The sequence below is a fragment of the Chelonoidis abingdonii genome, chromosome 3, assembly GCF_003597395.2.
Source record: "Chelonoidis abingdonii isolate Lonesome George chromosome 3, CheloAbing_2.0, whole genome shotgun sequence".
NCBI classification, from domain to species: Eukaryota; Metazoa; Chordata; order Testudines; family Testudinidae; genus Chelonoidis; species Chelonoidis abingdonii.
Window position 1 is genome coordinate 2,430,614 of NC_133771.1, and position 21,354 is coordinate 2,451,967.

At 44.9% G+C, this 21,354-nt stretch overlaps 1 protein-coding gene across 11 annotated transcripts in view; it reads right to left on the reverse strand.

Moving 5' to 3' along the window:
• DTNB (dystrobrevin beta) overlaps positions 1 to 21,354 on the reverse strand; it is a 409,923-nt gene that overhangs the window by 108,416 nt on the left and 280,153 nt on the right. For 10 of the 11 annotated variants that reach the window (XM_032762373.2, XM_032762370.2, XM_075063546.1 and 7 more), the window contains one exon: positions 14,162 to 14,249. In XM_032762373.2, coding sequence (XP_032618264.1) covers positions 14,162 to 14,249 — 88 coding nt within the window. Of the gene's footprint in view, positions 1 to 14,161; positions 14,250 to 21,354 lie in introns of those variants that run through there. The other variant, XM_075063552.1, reaches the window with a different exon arrangement.

The window sequence follows — 21,354 nt, forward strand, 5'->3', positions numbered from 1 at the left end:
TGGTAGGCGACCACAGCTCTGGTTGATCGTGAGTGCTATCCCGCTTGTCTCTGGGAAGCTCGTGAAGTGTAGTCAGCTGCTGCGGGCTAAGCATACGGGGATAAATGTCGTCCATGGACAGTTGGTTATACCCCACCATCCAGTAAAACTCGAAATTCAGGGGAACACTACTGAGTAGCAGCAGGTGTAGTCTCTAAAACTCCCATGCCCAGTGTTCATAGGGAGGGACTTCCCAGGGTTTGGAGACTACTCCTAGTAGGAGGATTAGAGAAAAGGGGAACCTGAAGTTAGTGAGGCCTCCATAGTAGAACTGTCAACCCCCGATTTTCTCTGAAATTATCCCCAGATTTATTTTTCATTCTCAGACATGGTAGAAAGTCGAAATGGGAAAGAAGGCAGCTAAGGCCTTGGGAACCTGAATACTAACTCAAGCCAGAGGGGTGTTCTCGTAGGCGGACTCGGACAGCTGAAAAGGAGGCCACCCCAGAGGAGAGCACCGAGTCTGACCCCCACTAGATCTTCTGAACCAGTAGAGGCAACAGAGACCGGGCCCCTAGATCTTGGGCAGATTAGTCCCGGAAGAGAAATTTTGGATGAACCAGCCGAAGACCCAAGGTACGACACATTAGAAAGGAGGTGACTGAAATAGATGGGTCCCCCGTGGAAGGGAAACCCACAGACCAGGACCCCTACTTCATAATGAAGAGATCTTCTTATACCGGCTTGCACCAGTACAGGGCAGAAGATACAGCAGATCCTTGTACCTCACAACACCAGAATGTTTCTTTAAATCTTGTTCATAGTCACCTTTTGGGGGGCATTTGGTGATAGAGAAGTCCCGGCACGAGTCCTACGATGGTTCTTCTGGCCCGGAGTACACGAAGCAGTACGGAGGTTACTGTGCGTCCTGCCCAGAGTGTCAGCTGCACAGTCCCCGTCCCCACCTGAGGGCACCTTTAGTATCCCTTCCCATCATAGAGTCCCTTGAGCGAATAGTCATGCACCTAGTGGGACTCCTGGGAAGACGGCTTGGGGCCACCAATATATACTTGTTGTTTTGGACTTGCTACTCCTACCAGAAGCCGTCCCCCTGCGGAACACAGCTCTCTAAAATGATAGCAAAGAGCTGGTGGGGATCTTTGCCTGAGTGGGCTACCAAAGGAGATATTAACAGACCAAGGCAACTCCATTTTACATTTAGCTTTACTGGTCTGGTGTACGTATGTGGGGTTAGTGAGACCCCCACAAGGTGGATTAGGGAGCATGGGTCTGCCCAGTTCCCCAGGTTACACTGCATAGGCTCCTCCGCATTGGGACACTGTGCAGCTATATGTCCCCACTCCCCACAGGCATAACATCTGTATGGAGCCCTAGGCATTCCCCGGTCTCTTGGTTTGGGCAGTCCAACTCCATGATCCTCTTCTCTCTCAGTTATCTGATTCTTTGTGGCTTCTGGTGAGCCTTCAGCCCCTCTCTTTTTCCACCTGGGCTCCCCTGGTGGGCCCATCACCCGATCTCTAGGGCTTAGTGCTGCTAGTTTAACCCGGGATGCTTCTTCCTTAACCGGTCGGGTCAGCTCCCTCGCTGTCCTTCGCCTCTCTACCAGTGCAACAACCTCATCATAGGTGGAGGGTTCGTTCTGGCTTATCCAGGTACGAAAGTCTGGCAGTAGTCCCCTTATGTATCAGTCAATGACCAGAACCTCTAGTATCTCTTCTGGACTCCGTGACTCCGTTCACAACCACTTTCGTGTGAGATGGATGAGGTCATACACTTGGGACCAAGGGGTTTTATTTTCCTGGTACCTCCACTCATGATACCGCTGGGCCTGCATTGCAGTCGTTACCCTAGATCTGGCCAGGATCTCTGCTTTCAGCTGGGGGTAGTCTGCTGCAGCCTCTTCAGGCATATCATAGTAAGCCTTTTGGGCCTCCCCACACAGGAATGGGGCAAGGATGCCAGACCACTGATCTCGAGGCCAGGCCTCCCGTTGGGCTGCCCTCTCAAAGGCCAGAAGGTATGCCTCTACATCATCCTCCCGCGTCATTTTCTGCAGCCAATGGCTGGCCCTTATGAACTGCGTCCTATCATGGCCATGGTTCAGTTCTGTAATGGTCTTTACCTGGTTTACCAGTTCCTGCAACATAGCTCAGTCTTGAGAAGCCTGGTCCATGAGCAGGCGATTAGTCTCTTGCTGCAGCCGCACTGCCTCCTGTTGGGCAGCTGCCTGGACATGGGTAGCCTCCTGCTGCGCCGCCGTAGCTTGTATCAATGCCTGCACTAAGTCATCCATTGTGGTTAAAAAAAATAAACCCTCTACTTTTTTTTTAAAATCACTCTCCTTCTTCTGCCACGCTGTGCACACCAAAATCCCACCCCTGACACTAGCTGTGACAAAGTTCCTCCTCTACCTTGGTGGGTCCTGCTTTTATTGGCAGATTTGCTCACCTCAGTGATATCCCACGCAGTCTGGATCAACTCCTCCTGTGTCTGATCAGGAGTTGGGAGGTTTGGGGGGAACCCGGGCCCGCCCTCTACTCCGGGTTACAGCCCAGGGCCCTACGGATTTGCAGCTGTCTATAGTGCCTCTTGTAACAGCTGTGTGACAGCTGCACCTCCCTGGGCTACTTCCCCAAGGCCCTTCCACCAAACACCTTCTTTATCCTCATCACAGGACCTCCCTCCTGGTGTCTGATAACGCTTGAACTTCTTAGTCCTCCAGCAGCACACCTCTCACTGCCTCATGCGGTCGCTTTGTGTCTCTTGCTCCAGCTTCCTCACAAGCATCTTCCTCTTGCTCTGGCTCCCCCCCATCTGACTGGAGAGAGCTCCTTTTAAACCCAGGTGCCCTGATTAGCCTGCCTTGATTGGCTGCAGGTGTTCTAATCAGCCTGTCTGCCTTAATTGGTTCTAGCAAGTTTCTGACTACTTCTAGTGCAGACCCGCTCTGGTCACTCAGGAACAGAAAACTACTCACCCAGTGACGCATTATATTTGCCCTCTACCAGACTCCTGCCCTCACTGCTTGGGTCTGTCACAAAGGCTTCAGAATCGTTTGTCTACTATATACAATTTAATAACGGGTTATCAGTGCAGCCACTTGAAAATTGAAGTAATCCTCAGAACAACATTACTTCAGCCAGAGGGAGCCTTATCAAGGCACCAGGATTTTGACACGCGGTTGAGGAACTAGGAAATTCATTTATAGTACATAACCTGGTGCATGCAAATGCACTTCCCAAACACTATCACCAGCATGTGCAGATGATGGAATTCATAGGTACAAAATCCCATTCAGACCCACCACTTTCATATGAAAGAGACAGAATTATCCTGATGTGTCAGTGTTACTGCTGCGAAAAGTATGCCTTCCAATGTTCTGTAAATCCAGTGCAGTAGCAGGAGGCCCTAAGAAATAAACCTTGGTATCAGAGCCGGTATGAGGCCTGAGGCCTGAACTAAAGTAATGGTCAAGACTTTGTTAGCATAAGCAAAGTTAAGCTTGAGCCAGAGCAGACCTCTCACAGAAGCTGGCAAGGAAAGGGCTGATGCTGCAAGAAGATACGTACCTAAAAGGTACTGAACACTAGAGATCAGAACATTCACATACTTGCACATTCCACACAGATAACAAGGAACAGGCCGACCCATCTCAATGACAGGGGCAAAAGGGTAAAATGATGGATAGAGTTGTTTTGTTCGAACCAACATGTACAAGGTGAGAGGCGTCACCTTACTGCGTAGAGGGGTTGTACGTTGCTGCGTAGAAGGGTTGCACCTCAATACGTCAGGAGTGATCTGTAACTTGTTTGTACCTGTGTATAAGAATGCATCCCTGGGGCGGTGTCTTTGTCCAGCCGAGGGGGCAGTGGAAAGTCCCGCCACTGGCTGAGCTGAGTCCATTGCCAGGGGGCACTTTCTTGTAGTATGCCCTGAATTAGACTAAGAAATCTACAGGGAATTATCATTGTGCTTCATTTGACATTAAGCCTGGCCGACGTGCCTTTGTACCTTACTAGACTCTGTGGTCATTGGGAGTTCTTTTCGGGTCTGCTGTGTCAGCTATCTTCAGAGAGCCGGGACAGCACACAGAGGGAACACACGCACGCAGCCAAGTGATATCAACATTGAACAGAGCAGAGCACCACACTGGTAGCATCTGACAATATCCAGAATGCCTCCACTTGACCTTACAGAACCAGTGCAGCTCACTGCGAGGAGATGCCATCCTACTTCACAGAGAAGTTCTCTCATATATTGGATGGACTCAGAGAACACTAGGACAAAACAAATACAGGATCAAAGAAACAATTCCCACCTTCTAAAAACACAGCCCACTTGTACAGGTGATAGTCATGGAAGTACTCAAAGCAACGAGGGTCACCCATGTGATTCTGCCTCTCCTAGCTAGTGAGAGAAAACGTATGTTCTAGGATCCCAACTAACATGGTGCATTCACACTTACTTTGAAGAGCACAGCTTAACAAAGAGAAGGATAAGGGGAGACTTGATTACAGTCTATAAGTATCTGCACAAGGAACAAATATTTAATCTTCAATGTAGCAGAGAAAGGTCCAATATGGTCCAATGGCTGGATACTGAAACTAGACAAATTTCAGATCCGAAATAAGGTGTAAATGTTTACAGGGAGGAGTATTTTGGGGAATTATTTCTCTGGCCTGTGCTGTACAGGAGGTCTGACTAGATGATCACAATGGTCTCTTCTGGCGTTGGAATCTATGGTTGTAGATGACCTTGCCAATTACTACTCTGGGTTGAACTTCTCTTATTAACCAAGTTAATGAAGGAGTTAGGAAAAAGCAGTCGCAAATGCCACCTCTCAGTTGCCAGTATCCTGAATTCCTCTCAGCCAGGCTTCATGCCAGGAGATGGTACTGAGATAGAACTTGTTTCCTCAGTGAAAGAACTCCTGACCATCCTCCACTGATACCGGAGTTGTAGATGGCTTGGTGGGTACTGGACTCAACAGTAGGGAAGAGGTTGGCATCAAAATCAACTGTACCAGTGCTGAGTGCAATGATTCAGAGAATACTGAGGAGCAGCACTCAGGGGCTCTTGCTCTTACTGGAAGATTTATGAGAATCCTTATTAGCTGAAATACAATGGCTGGAGTCCCCATGACAGGTTGAGGAAACTTTTTGGGTCTTGTACAGTTTTTACGTCCAGAGAGGTGGAAGTCTTGGCAGCCTTGGCAGATGGCCCTAGGGAAGGGAAGCAATGCCTCTTGTCTCTATAGGTCTTCATGGGGTTTTCCTCCTTGAGAGAGCCAGAAGAGGAAGGAGGAGCAGCCAGACCACTTCCGGAGGAGGAGTACTCATTCAATCCTATAACAGTCCGGATCCAAAGCTGGAGGCATGGATTTCTCCAGGAGGTGCTCCTGAGACATGCTGTGTTCTCCTAGTAAAGGACTTGCAGGTGCTGCACTTATTCCTTATATGCCCTTAACCAGACAAATGAGGCAATGAGTTAATGGGCATAACAGTCTCACATAAAGGGCAGTGCTTAAATTCTGGGGACGTCTGTATAGTAATGTGGTACTGAAGTACCACTCCAGGAACAAAAACAAAGGAAGATGTCCTGTGCGGGAATGCAAAGAAAGAAAGCAGTACAAACATAACACTATCTATTTACATTAAGGCTTGATCTACACTTGAAAGTTATGTAAGCATAGCTATGTTGATCACAAGTGTGAAAAGAACCACACCCCGACCAACATAGTTATTCTGACAAAACCGCCAGTGTAGATGCAGCTATGTGGATGGAAGAGTGCTTCTGTGAACAGAATGAACTTCGTTCCGGGACATGATGTTCCTACACTGACAGAAAATCCTCTTCTGTCGATGTAGGTTGAGTCTACACTAGGCGACCATGCTGACATAGGGTATGTCTATGCTATGGAGCCTAAATCCTAAACTAACACAAACTATTTACACATGAAAAGGATGTGAAGAAGATAGAAAAAACTGAGATCTTGAGTATCAGAGGGGTAGCCATGTTAGTCTGGATCTGTAAAAAGTGACAAAGAGTCCTGTGGCACCTTACAAACTAACGATGTATTGGAGCATGAGCTTTCGTGGGTGAATACTCACTTTGTCGGATGCATGTGGTGGAAATTTCCAGAGGCAGGTATAAATATGCAGGCAAGAATCAGTCTAGAGATAACGAGTTTAGTTCAATCAGGGAGGATGAGGCCCTCTCCCAGCAGTTGAGGTGCTAGGTAGGCTTGGCGCGTGGATGGCTTCCTACTTTCTAGGAGGACATGCCTGACCCCTTCAGAACACCTTGCTTCCTCCGCATCTAGTCGCTGAGCAGCCATGCTGTCAAATAGAGGGCGGCCAGGTTGGTGTGGAGGAGGTGGCCCTGGTCCTGGGAGAGTAGGTCCAGGTGGAGCGGCAATGGCCGCGGGGGGACCACCAGCAAGCCCAGGAGGGTCCTGTACCAATGTTGCCGAGACCAGGCCAGGGCGATCAGTTTTCACTTTCTCCAGGAGCTTGCCGATGAGGGGAAACAGGGGAAAGGCATAAAGGAGCTGACACGACCATGACAGGAGGAAGGCATCTGAGATCGCGTTCCTCCCCACCCCGCCTCTGACGCAGAACCTAGGGCAACGGCAGTTCTGCCAGGTCACAAACAGGTCTACTTGGGGAGTGCCCCATGCTTGGAAGAGCTGGTGAGTGAACTCCGAGTGGAGGGACCACTCGTGTTGGGAGGAGAAAACCCTGCTCAAGCGATTGGCCTGTGTATTGTTGACCCCTGGCAGGTGGAAAGCCTTCAGGGAGATGTCGTGGGCTATACAGAACTCCCAGAGGCTGAGGGCTTCCTGGCAGAGGGCTGAGGACCTCGTCCCACCTTGCCTGTTGATGTAAAACATCGCAGCGGTGTTGTCCGTGAGAACTCTGACCACCTTGCCACGTAGCTGTGAGCTGAATGACACGGAGGCTAAGCATATCACTCTGAGTTCCCTAACGTTTATGAGAAGGGACAGCTCTGCAGTTGACCACATCCCTTGGGTCTGTGCATTCCCTACGTGGGCTCCCCCAGCCCAGGTCCGATGCATCGGACACTGGGTCTAGTGATGGGGTCGGGTCCTGGAAGGGAATTCCCTGGAGCATATTGGCCAGGCACGACCACCATTGTAGCGAGGTGATCACCGGCGCTGGAATCAATAGGACCTTGTCCAGTTTGTCCTGGGCCTGGGAGAACTCTGAGGCCAGCCAGAGTTGGAGGGGCCTCATCCAAAGTCTGGCATGGTAGACCACATACATGCACGCCGTCATGTGGCCTAGCAGCTGCAGGCATGCCCTGGCCATGGTGACAGGGAACTCCATGACCGAGGCTATAAGCCCCTTCAGAGTCTGCAACCTGCCCAGGGGAAGGGAGGCTGTGGCCTTGGAGGCATCTAGGAAACCGCCTATGAATTCTATGTGCTGCACCGGAACCAATGTCGACTTGGTCTCGCTCACTGAGAGGCCTAGGTTGGCACACGTAGCCAAGAGCAGGTCCACATGATTCTGTACCTGGGGCCGTGAGCTGCCATTGAGCAGCCAGTCGTCGAGGTAGGGAAATATCTGTACCCCTCGGCGTCTGAGGTAGCCCACTACTACCGCCATACACTTGGTGAACCCACTGGGTGCAGTGGAGAGGCCAAATGGGAGGACCATAAATTGGTAGTGGTCCTGTCATAGGGGGCTGCATGTGGGTCGAGGTCTGGGTTACCAGCAACCTACCAGTACCGTGGGAGCGGTATGAGTGGTGGTACCGAGAATGATGTCTGCCACAGGACGGGGACTCTGACGTCGAGGACTCTGCGACACCTGGATCTGCAGTGACATGGAGCTGGCGATCCCCGCCAGGAGTCATGGGCACGGTGCCTCAAGGCGAGAGAGCTGGAGCGTGACCAGTGACGGTGCTCATGTCGGGAGCGGCTTCGGCAGCTCCACCGAGAATGGGAGAGTCTATGGCATCTGTGTCTGTCCAGCCAATACTCTCTACTCGGCGTGGAGCAGTGCCTGAAGCTCTGCTCCAACAGCAGCTGACCAGACAACCTGGTGGGTGACGAAAGTGGAGGCCAGAAACTGCGTCCTGACAGCACACTGAGCGGTGAGCAGACCCAAGAACGGTCCCCTGCTTGCATCTAGAGTGAGGCCCAGGGGCTGGCGGGTACCCCAGGCACCTGCAGAGTCATAATGTCCTTGGCTGCCTGCAGGGCCTCCGGCGTCAAAGGCATCAGACATCCGGAGGGGCCTGAGTCGATGCAACCAGGCTGCTCTGCTCAACCTGAGTTGGAGCTCTAGAGCCTGGGAGGTGGGGGGACTAGGGCTGCCTGACGCGGGTCTAGCCTCACCCCCAGTTTTTTCTCAATGCTTCTGAGAAGATGGAGCCTTTCTCTGCTTCTTCGACGGGGAGCGGTGCCGGCCATCGGAAGGAGACCACTGTCCACCAAAGATGTAGTGCCCGGTGCCAATTCTACTCAGCGTACCGGGGTCGGAGCCAGTGCCGACTTCATAAGAAGAGCCCGAAGTCTAGTGTCTCTCTCTTTTTTCATCCAGGGTTTAAAGGACCTGCAGATCTTACAGTGGTTGCTGATGTGAGATTTGCCCAGGCAGTGGAGACAGTCAGTGTGTGGGTCACTTCTGGGCATCGAACGCCTGCAAGACTCGCACGATTTAAACCTTGTGGCCCGGGGCATGCCCCCTGGCCCAAACACTAACTAACTAACTAAACTGGAACTTTTATTGAACTAACACATACAGGTACTACTAACGACAAAACGAGTTCTGGGACGAGCTGCAGCAAAGCTGAAGCAGGTAGTTCCGATGCACCATCACTGGCGGCAAGAAGGAACTGAGGGTTGGAGGAGCACGTGACTCCCCTTATAGTGCGTTATAGAGGCGCCACTCCAGGGGTCACGGCAGTGCTCCCCCGACAGGTACTGCTAAGGGAAAAACTTCCGGCACCGGTGCATGTGGGGAGCACACACACCTACTGTGGAATACACATGAGCAAGCACTTGAAGAAGAACCCACAGATCCATAAATTGCTCCTGAAGGTCTCCATTTATTAGGAGCACCATGTACATGCTATGGATGGGGAAGAGTGAGGCAAGGAAACTGACCCCTGTTGTGGTATGAAGTGCTAGAGCTTGTGAGGTAACAAGGCCTGTGGTATAAGAGTGCCAGTGAATCCTAGCCTGGGCCTTGAGTTTCACCCCAAGTAGCAGCAAGACCAGTGCCAGGGCTCTTGGGTACTGAGGCATAATATCTTGGTAAAGCAGTACTGGTGTTTTAAACCTGGAACCCAATGGCAGGGAAATAAGCAATCTCACCAACACTGATGAGGGCACAACTGGCACTTGTTCCCCTGTCCTGGCGCTAGAGGGAGCAAGAGAGGGTGCTAAAGCTTCCACAGTTCTGAAAAGACTGACTCAGCATCCGCACCTGTCTCATCCTCTCTCAGCACAAGGAACTACCCTGAGCAGCCCATTTCACTAAAAAGGATTTGCCTTGCACAGTCTGGCTTGAGGAAAACAAGACTAATCTATTCAAAACTTTTCCAGAGCCAACCTAGATAAAACCAGGATCTAAATGTGTCTAACTGGGTTCATTACACGTCAGGAGCTGTGCTCGCAGTGTTCCAGCAAATAAACTATGATTATCGAAGAGAGAAGATGCACTGATTTAAGCAATAAGTTACATACTACAGTTAGTAGTTCTGCACTTTCACATTGAAGTTCCTTCAGAACCCTTGGGTGATACCATCTAGTCCTGGTGACTGACGACTCTTTAATTTATCAATTCGTTCCAAAACGTCCTCTAAATGATATCTCAGTCTGGGACAGTTTCTCAGTTTAGTCACCTAAAAAGAATGGCTCAGGTGTGGGAATCTCCCTCACATCCTCTATAGTGAAGACTGATGCAAAGAATTAATTTAGCATCTGTGCAGCAGCATTGTCTTCCTTGAATGCTCCTGTAGCACCTCGATCATCCAGTGGCCCCACTGACTGGCAGGATTCCTGCTTCTGATGTACTTCAGAATTCTTTTGCTGTTAGTTTTTGTGTCTTTTGCCAGTTGCTCTTCAGATTAGGTCTGCCTAATTATACTTTTATGATTGACTTGCCAGCATTTATGTTCCTCAGTAGAATTTTACTTCCAATTATTAAAAGATGTCCTTTTGTCTCTAACTGCCGCTTTTAACTTTGTTTAGCCATGGTGGCATTTTTGGGGGTTATCTTACTGTTTTTTTAAATTTGAGGTGTACATACAGTGTGAGCCTGTGTTATGTATTTTTTTAAAAGTTTCCATGCAGCTTTCAGGCATTTCACTCTTACGACCTTTCCTTCTGATCTCCACTGTAATTCCTCATTTTTGTGTAATTCTCCTTTTTGAAGTTAATTCAAATTCATTCATTCATTATATATAGTTCTTTCATATTCCCTCTTTCTCATCCCATTTCTAAGGTAAACAATCCCAGACTTTTCAAACTATCTTCTTATGAGTTTCTTGTGCTTCTAATAGTTTTCATCACCCTTCTCTGAACCCATCTAATTCTTCAATATCTCTTTTGAGATGGGTGTATATTGGTCACCCTGTATTCTATATGAGCTCACATCCAGTGTTCAAATTCCTTATGCGGCCTAACATCTTGTTTCCTTTTTTGCTTGCAGCACCACATATGGTGACCAGATGTCTTGATTTTATAGGGACAGTCCCAATATTTGGGGCTTTTTCTCATATAGGTGCCAATTATCCCCCACCCCCGTCCCGATTTTTCACACTTGCTGTCTGGTCACTCTAGCACCACATTGAACTGAGTCCTTCACTGAGCTATCTACAATGATATGGGGTACCTTTTCCTGAGTTGATACAGTTAATTTAGACTTTCAAAATGCTGTAAGATGTATGAGTGGTTTAAACTTTTCTCTCAAATGTACATTGCTTTGCATATAACAACACTGAATTTTATTTGCCATTGTGTTGCCTATTCACCTGGCTTGGTTAGGTCCCTCTGAAGTGCCTCACAGGTCTCTCTGAACTTGATTAACGTAAGTAGTTTTATAGACTAATAGAAATGTAGGGCTGGAAGGGATCTTGAGAGGTTATCAAGTCCAACCTCCTGCGCTGAGGTAGGAACAAATAAACCTAGACCTGACAGGTGTTTGTCCAACCTGTTTTTATAAACGTCCAATGATGGGGATACCACAACCTCCCTTGGATGCCTATTCCAGAATTTAACTACCCTTTTAGTTCGAAACTTTCTCCTATTATCTAACCTAAATCTCCCTTAAGCCCATTACTTCTTGTCCTACCTTCAGTCGACATGGAGAACAACTGATCGCTGTCCTCTTTATAGCAGCCCTTAATCTATTTGAAGACTGTTAGCAGGTCCCTCCTCAGTTTTCTTTTCTCAAGACTAAACATGCCCAATTTTTTTAACCTTTCCTCATAGGTCAGGTTTTCTAAATCTTATCACATTTGTTGCTATCCTCTGGATTCCCTCCAGATTATCCACACCTTTCCTAAAGTGTCGTGCCCAGACTTGGACACAATACTTCAGCAAAGACCTTACCAGTGATGAGTAGAGCAGGACAATTAGCACCCAGGTCTTACATACAACACTCCAGTTAATACACCCCAGAATGATATCAGCCTTTTTCGCATCAGCAGCACATTATTACAAATTGAATATGTGTCAATAAACTATAACCCTTAGATCCGTTTTAGGAATTCTACCACCTGGCCAGTTATTCCCCATTTTGTAGTTGTGCATTTGATTCTTTCCTTCACAAATGTACTACTTTGCAATTGTCTTTACTGACTTTTATCTTCTTGTTTTCAGACTAATTCTCTATTTTGTGAAGGTCCTTTGTGTCTTTTACAAATTTTATTACTTCATTATTCATCGTATGCCAGATAATTCAAAATATTTAATAACACCTGACCTCATAAAGGACCTTTAGGCTCCCTGCTGTTAACCTTTTGCCACAATGAAAATTTACCATTTATTCTTATTCTTTGTTTCCTATCTCTTAGCCAGTTTTTGATCTATGACAATAATTTGCCTCTCACCGCATAATGACTTAGCTTCTTTAATAGCCTTTTGTAAGGTACCTTATCAAAGTCTAAAACCTTTTGAAAGTCTAAATAACCTGTCATCCAGTTCTCTTTTATCCCTCTAAGCCACTTACTACATGAGCTCCTTCAGAATTCTTGGATACACACCATCTGGACTGGATGACTTTCTGGTTTTTAAATCACTGATTTATTTCAGTACATCTTTTTCTGACATCACCAATCTCTGAGAGTACCTCACCTTTATTAACTTAGAATAGGTCAGGGATAGATGTCTCTCCAGCACTCTCTGTAGTGAAGATTGATGCAAAGAAATGATTAAGCTTCTCAGCAACTTTAAGTTTTACACAAAGATTACTGAGAATTTCCCCATTTCTCATTCCCACCAACAGAGAATTGTCACTTAAATACTGTATCCCTACAGCAATACGTGTGTGTAGTGAATTGAACAACTTCAGAAAATTCAAATAAAGAGATTTACTTGACAGCCCCATTAAAGGGATAATGAGGAGCTGATGTGTCCATTTCTAGAATTTTAAAACACTTCTTGTTATTAAAGCTCTACAAAAGGAAAAGATCTGCTCATAACCCCTTCAGGAATCCAGATCACTGTATGAATGCATACTGATGGAGCTAGTGAAAGGGCACACACAAAGGAGGTGATGTCTCAGCTGGGGGTGTCTCAGCTGGGGATGAAGGGGTATAGTGCAATACTGGGGCTTTGAGTGCATGACTCCATCAACCCACACCACATCAGTGAGCCCAGAGCTAGTCAGAATAGGCCTTAGAGTGTGTCATTAAGGCAGTGTTAGTTGTGAACATTTAGAGTTACTGTTCAGGGTGGACACAGGAGTTATATAGTAAGGAGTCTGTATAAACAGGACATAAACACAGTCTTCCATTCACCCTGACCACAGAGTTCTGTGTATCTGTAATCTCTACATGGGCAGGGAGCATGGCCTCGTCACCTGGAAAATCTGATTCAGAGCATATTTAGGCGGCTTTTATAGAACCTGGCTGCAGTTCAGAGCAGATCTTCCCAGCTGAACACCTGGGGAAGTTTGTCAGTATAAATGCTACTGTCTTCCCATGGGAATGCATCAGTTAGTGTGAAAAACCCAGACATTTATTAACCTTGATATAAACAGCTAATCTTCTATTAACTCTCACTAAATTCTTAGTTCTGCATGTTCTCCAAGTTCCTTATGATATCTTTTGGCTATTAGTTTGGATGAAAAGGGAACATTGGCCAGGAGTGAGCAGATGCGGCTGCAGGAACTCGAGTTCATTGCTGCTGAACTGAAGGATGCATATAGAGTCCATGTCCTGATGGAAACGCTGAGGGAATTCTCAGGTAAGTTAATGATAATCCAGCAGGGGTTCTCTGGGTTTTCCTATCTGCAACCTCAAAATCACCTATGTTTTTCCCATTCCTAAATCCACATGCCAGATTTCTCTGAGCTCTTCCAGCTAAAGGTACTAGAAATGCTATAATATATAGACATCAATAGTTATTTACATAGTCCTGTCCTGAGTTCAGGGGACTGGACTAGATTACCTCTTGAGGTCCCTTCCAGTCCTACACTTTTATGATTCTATGTACTGTGTAAAGAAGTTTTTCCTTCATCAATTTCAATTTTTTGTCTTTTTAATTCATTGGATTCCTCCTTTTTCCTTGTATTGTCAGACAAAGTAAATAGGGACTGATTTACATTCTCTGTAGCATGTGATATTTTATATGCCTTTATCATGTGTCCTCCTATTTGTCCATTCTCTACACTATATAGGACTAGTCTTTCCATGCTTGCAATCACGTTGCCATTTTCTAGACATTTTCCATTTCTTCCCTAACCTTCTTGAGAAGGTGGTATTCATGCTATAAACAGCAAGAGAGGAGTGAAAAGGGAAATAATGCCTCATTTTACATCAGCTTAGCTGAAAAAAAGACAATTTGACTCAATTTAGCACAATGTAAAGATGCTAATCAAAGTTCTGAAAAACATTTTGCTACCTTCCTTAATAAGAAAAGAGCCAGAGAAAATCAAATTGGAGAGTCAATGCATTTACTTACTGCATTTCCAGCTTCTGCAGCCAGCCTGGCAGCATATCGGGCAATGAGTCTGTGTTCCTCATCAAGTCTGCTAGGACTGTCCAAAACACTGCCAAGGGAACAAAAAGTCAACACATCCCCATCAACACACATAGCTTCAGCACTGCACATTACACTGTATATGTCAAAGAAAAGGATTCATCAGTATGTTAACATCAAATTAATCTGAAATGAAAAACCCCTCTCAGAAACCATCTAGACCATGCCCTTCTCCCAATCTTGAACACAGGGCCTAGCACAAGATTGTTCTCTCAGTAGTCCATTCTTCAGGGGTTTGTCCAGCCTAGTGTTAAATATTTCAAACAATAAGTTGCCAAAACTGAAAAAAAATGTCAAATTGAGAATGGTTTCCAAAAAGAAAAACTGAGTAAATCATGCCAACCAGAGAAGAATTCTCTTTGTAACTGAAAAAGAAACTAAAATGCAGAAATACTGCTGATAGGCCAGCCTGGCAGGAGTAAAATATACAAGGCATGCAAGGATTCGAGTTTGAGACCTAGAATTTGTCTTTCCCTCCATGGCTGACAGAGGTTGAGGATGCTGCAGAGATAGCACTTTTAGGGCTTGACTTGACTCTGCCTACTTTCAGAAGATGTTGGGTCAGGACAATACGGTTGCAAGTGCAGATGTAAGGACCTCACATCACTCTGTAGAAATATTACTGCTGCTGTCTTGGGAGAAACAGTAAATGAACTCTGGAGGAAAATGTCTCCAGCAATTCTGACCCCCAGTGACAGCACCATGAAGCAGTAGGAAAAGTTGGAAGTTGAAGGCTGGAAAAACAAAAGCAAAAATAGGAGCTCTGGTGGTAAACATACGAATGGCCACACTGGGTCAGACTAATGGTCCATCTAGCTCTAATCCTGTTTTCTGACAGTGGCCAGCACCAGATGCTGCAGAGGGAATGAACAGAATGAGGCAATTATCGCAGGATCCATCCTCTGTCATCCAGTTCCAGAATCTGCCAGTCAGAGGCTTAGGGACACCCAGAGTGTGGAGTTGCATCCCTGACCATCTTAGCTAATAGCCATTGATGGACCTATCCTCCATGAATTTATCTAGCTCTTTTGAACCCAGTTATACTTTTGGCCTTCATAACATCCCCTGGCAACTAGTTCCACAGCTTGACTGTGTTGTGTGAAGAAATACTTCCATTTGTTTCATTTGAACCTGCTGCCTATTCATTTCACTGGGCGACCCCTAGTTCTTGTGTTATGTGAAGGGGTAAATAACACTTGCTTATTCACTTTCTCTACACCAGTCATTATTTTATAGCCCTCTATCAGAACCCCCACCCCCACCCCCTGGTGTCTTTTTTGCAAACTGAACAGTCCCAGTGTTTTTAATCTCTCCTCATATGGAAGCTGTTCAATACCCCTAATCATTTTTGTTGCCCTTTTCTGAACTTTTTCCAATTCCAAAATACCATTTTTGAGATGGGGCAACCAAAACTGCACACAGTATTCAAGGTGTGGGCATAATATGGATTTATATAGTTGCATTATAGTATTTTCTGTCTTATTATCTATCCTTTTCCTAATTGTTCCTAACATTGTTAGCTTTGTTGACTGCCGCTGCACATTGAACAGATGTTTTCAGAGAACTATCCACAATGATTGCAAGATCTGGTTCTGCAGTGGTAACAGCTAATTTAGACCTCATCATTTTTACATATAATTGGGATTATGTTTTCCAATGTGCATTACTTTGCATTTATCAACATTGAATTTCATCTGCCATTTTGCCGCCCAGCCACCCAGTTTTGTGAGATTATTTTGTAACTCTTTGCAGTCACCTTTTCACTTAACTATGTTGAGCAAATTTAAGAACATAGGAATGGCCATACTGGGTCAGACCAAAGGTCCATCTAGCCCCGTATCTTGTCTTCTGACAGTGGCCAATGCCAGGTGCCACAGAGGGAATGAACAGAATAGGGAAACATCAAGTGATCCATCCCCTGTCACCCATGTCCAGCTTCTGGCAAACAGAGGCTAGGGACGCCATCCCTGCCCATCGTGGCTAATAGCCATTGATTTTGTATTGTCTGCAAACTTTGCCACCTCATTGTTTACCCCTTTTCCAGTTCATTTATGAATATGTTGAACAGCATTGGTCCCAGTACAGATCCTTGGGGGACCTAGCTATTTACCTTTCTCCACTGTGAAAACTGACAGTTTCTTCCTATCCTTTGTTTCCTGTCTTTTAATCAGTTACTAATTCATGAGAGGACCTTCCCTCTTATGTCGTGATTGCTTAGTTTGCTTAAAAGCCTTTAGCCTTTGACTAGGCCCCTCGCTTTCTGAAAGTCCAAGTACACCCATGTCCATGTTTTTTGACCCCCTCAATGAATTCTAATAGAGTGGTGATTTCCCTTTATAAAATCCCTGTTGGCTCTTCTCCAACAAACCGTGTTCATCTATGTGTTTGATAATTTTGGTGGATGATCCTCAGGACTAATGGGAAATCTATGGTGGGAAGAGAGCACAACAGGGTCTCAAACTATTTATATATCCAGAAAAGTGCTTATACTAGTCTGGTGAGCCTGGCAGGGCCTAACTAATATATAACACACTATAAACTTTAGAAATTGTTTTAAACTTTTAAAATATAATAATATCAATCTCCAGTGGACAAACAGTAAGTTTTGAATTAATTTAAATTAGTCAATATAAAGATTTGCTATGACCTCAGACTATGGGCTGCAAAGTTTCCATTACAACAAATCAGAAGTGAGATGCCATATGAAAGAGCAGGCTTTTCCAGTTAGTGTTAAATTGAAATATTTGCCTTTGTTGCTGGTGTCTGATTCAGTCACTACAGTATGTCATTTTTCTCCACTATAGTTTGTCTTTAAAATGATAGGTAATAAAATATTTTAATAAGGCTCAATTTTGTGATGTAGCCTACTACCAGAAGGACTTGCTTCTTGATACTGGATCCACAGATGTAGTGCTGGATGTCAGAAAACGTGCAGTGATGTGCACCTATGCATTTGCAATCAAATGCAGGATCAGAATCAAGCCCTAAAAATGAAATTATGGTAAAGAAATAGATGCTAAGTGCCTGGCAGAATAGTTTTTAAAATATCTGCATTACTTTGTACAATCATTAATTACACCTTAATTTCACAGGCAAATATTCATTTTAATTAAACAATAGAATTCAAGTTACATACCTTACATTTATTTTAAAACGTGGATTTGTTCCAATTTATTAACTTGGACTCCTCCAGACTTAGGTAGTCAGTCAGAGGAGAGGTATCAAATATCAGAGGGGGAGCCGTGTTAGTCTGGATCTGTAAAAAGCAACAGAGTCCTGTGACACCTTATAGACTAACAGACGTATTGGTATTCACCCACGAAAGCTTATGCTCCAATACATCTGTTAGTCTAGAGGGTGCCACAGGACTCTTTGTCGCTTTAGTCAGAGGAGAGATGTCAGAGGTTATATCTTACACAGCAGGGAAGCATGAGGAAGCCGAAAGAAGGTAATGCTGTAATTTACACCAGTTCAGATATACCTTTGAATTTGGCCTACTGCGTGTCCATAAACAGAATAATCTGAAGATATTCAGTGATCTAGATGCACTGATACTAGAGAAAGAGGGGCCTGTAAGGTAAGGTGAACATTAGGAAAGTAGTATTAAGAGATGAGATAAACCATTGTATTGGCCTTGATGATCTTTCCCTGTTCCTATTTCCCACTCACTGTATATTCAAAACACATTTTCCGGACCATGGCACATTTTTATTGTAGGTCCACCTTCCCTATCTTGCTTTCTGAATTTGATTTTGAGACCTGTGTGGATTTCATCAGCAATTTAAGCTGTTTGACCCCTTCTTTCTAGTCAGATCTCTTGCTGCAGGACCTTTCATTCCCTTCTCTCTTTGTTCACGATTTGGTATCTCTTAACTGTGTCTCACTTCCTGAAACAGTTTCTCTTTATGCTTAAATGTATGAGAAAAAAATTCTTCAAAAATTAATATTGTAATGGAGAAAATCTAAGGTTTCTTCTTCATTACTATCAGAAGTCTTATGTGTGCAGAAAGGTACTTGAGTTCAAACTTGCCTCTTATACCTCAAACTTCCACATGTCAATTAATACAGAACTCAGGCTTCACGCATGGAAACAGAAGGCACAATTCACCATTCAGTGCAATAGACATGTACCATATCTAACAATACTGTAGGAATATTATAAAGGGTATTAAACAGCAATCTATGAAATGTCACAGAATCCTATATCCTGCTTCACAAAGTAAAGAAAAATCATTTACTTGTAAAAAGAACAGGAGTACTTGTGGCACCTTAGAGACTAACAAATTTATTTGAGCATAAGCTTTCGTGGGCTACAGCCCACTTCATCGGATGCATAGACTGGAACATACAGCAAGAAGATATTTATACATACAGAGAACATGAAAAGGTGGAAGTAGCCATAGCAACTGTAAGAGGTCAATCAACTGAGATGAGCTACCATCAGCAGGAGAAAAAAAACTTTTTGAAGTGATGATTGAGATGACCCATAGAAGGCGTGAGGACACTTAACATGAGGAAATAGATTCAATTAGTGTAACTTAACCTATCCTGAAAGATGATCCCTCACTCTCACAGATCTTGGGAGACAGGCCAGCCCTCGCCTACAGACAGCCCCCCAACCTGAAGCACATACTCACCAGCAACCGCACACCACACAACATAAACACCCAGGAACCTATCCTTGCAACAAAACCCGATGCCAGCTCTGTCCATATATCTATTCAAGTGACACCATCATAGGACCTAATCACATCAACCACGCCATCAGGGGCTTGTTCACCTGCACATCTACCAACGTGATATATGGCATCATGTGTCAGCAATGCCCCTCTGCCATATACATTGGCCAAACTGGACAGTCTCTGTGCAAAAGAATAAATGGACACAAATCTGACATCAGGCATCATAACACTCAAAAACCAGTAGGAGAACACTTCAACCTCTCTAACTACTCAGTTACAGACTTGAAGGTGGTAATTTTACAAAAAATAATAATTCAAAAACAGACTCCAAAGAGAGACTGCTGAACTTGAATTAATATGCAAATTAGATACAATTAACTTAGGTTTGAACAGAGACTGGGCATGGTTGGGTCATTACACTAATTGAATCTATTTCCCCATGTCAAGTATCCTCGAACCTTCTACAGGTCATTATCACTTCAAAAGTTTTTTTTCTCCTGCTGATGATAGCTCATCTCAATTGATTGGCCTCTTACAGTTGCTATGTTTATTAGTCTCTAAGGTGCCACAAGGACTCCTGTTCTTTTTGCGGACTAACACGGCTGCTACTCTGAATCCTGTTATTTACTTGTAGTTACTGCTCTGAAGCCAGTCTCACAGGATTCTCACTCTTACGACTGTCCCTTCTAACACAAGTCCAGCAAAATTCCCACAGCTCCGAATTTTTGACCTTTGAGGGCAGCAGGAGCAGGGTAGAGTGTGAGCCTGAATGAGCCATATTGGCTACCATGCACTACCTGTCCAGGCTATTTTCAAAATGGCCCTTTCCAAGAAATGATAAGATACCTTCCAATAAGCAGTTATGTAATAACATTGGGCCAAAATCTCCAGATCGCTCTGACCACTTTGTGTTGCTTACGGAGTGCAAAGTGGACATAAACTCACCAGAGGGGAATGGCATAGAGCGAGCATCAGTCATTCCCCTTTCCCCAGTGTACAGAGGAAGACAAGAGCATGTCAGGGAAAACCTGGGGAGTAACAACTGAGCGTCACTATGCCTAATCCTTCACTGGAATAAAGGATTTTATGCCAGCAGCACAGATTAGAGCAGGGTCCTTCTGCTGTAACTTATGCTGAGGCCAGGCAGCCTTGAGTCAGGGTGCCACAACTGGCTCCCTGAGACCGCCACTCTCCACTGGAGCTTGGACATACTGGAGAAGAAGGGCCACTGTCTCCACAGGATTCTCACACTTGAATAGTCAGAAGTTTGAGGATGTCCCAAACAAAAAATAGGCTGCAATAGGCAGCAACAGAAAAGACCATCAGAATCAATGAGAAATTTTAGCTGCTAAGAGATACCAGAGAGACTCTGACACTGGACTGTGAAAGTAGCAATAAAAATGAGAAAATGAAATCAAATAGAGATATTTGGCCAACATAACATAAAATCCCCCAAATAAAACTCCTCTGGGGGTGCAGTGAAGAGAGTTGGTTCTCTCCCATTTAGGAAATATGTTCTCTGGAGGTTGTTTCCAATCAATATCACTTTACGGATGCATGAAGAGAGGTCTGTATTGCTGCTCTGCAGAGGACAGCAAGGGAGATTTCTTTTACATAGGCAGTAGAGTCAAATAAAGTTTGTTAAAAAATTAAAACGTTAAGAAATTTCTAAATTTCTAAGTTGTTTTCATTTCATAGGGTTCAAGACAGACCCATGTTTCATTTTTTCAACCTTTTAATTGAATATTTATCAATTGTTATTGAAATTGGTTTCCCACAAAACCCAATTTTCAATAAATGAAGCATTTTTATTACAGTTTTGATGTTTTTTAAAAATTGATATAAAGTGGAACGGGGACAGTTGGTCCAAGTATCTCTCTTTTGTGTCCTTTGTGGATTCCTGGGAGTGTCCCAACTAAGAGCTAGCTTTCTTGGAGGACTGGAAGTGATCTCCATGACTTGAGTGCACATGGTTTCATTCCAAACCAATTTCAAAGTCCTACACATTATGAGTGGCTTTCAGTTAGAAAATACAATGAATAAGGTTTACATTGTCGTGACCCAGGGGCATCTCTTGGACCCAGTGAGCTCCCTTCCTCTTTTGAAAACACAGATATGATAGAGGGTAATTGGGTGAAATGCAATGGTCTTTGCGACACAGGAGGTCAGACAGGATAATCTAAAGGCCCCTTCTGTCCTGAAATTCTATGAAACTATAAAAGGAGAGGGAGTGATTATTATTATTATTATTATTCACTCGGTATGTACGAGTCCTGGAACGGCAGGCCACCTCCATCTTTGGCAATGACTTTTTATGGTACTTAGAGAATCCCACCAGTTTATCTCAGGCAGAAGCATGTAACCTGTGCATGGGATTCTTGATGGCTGGGAGAGATCAAAAGCATGGATATGGGAGGTGGAGGCTTCATCGGG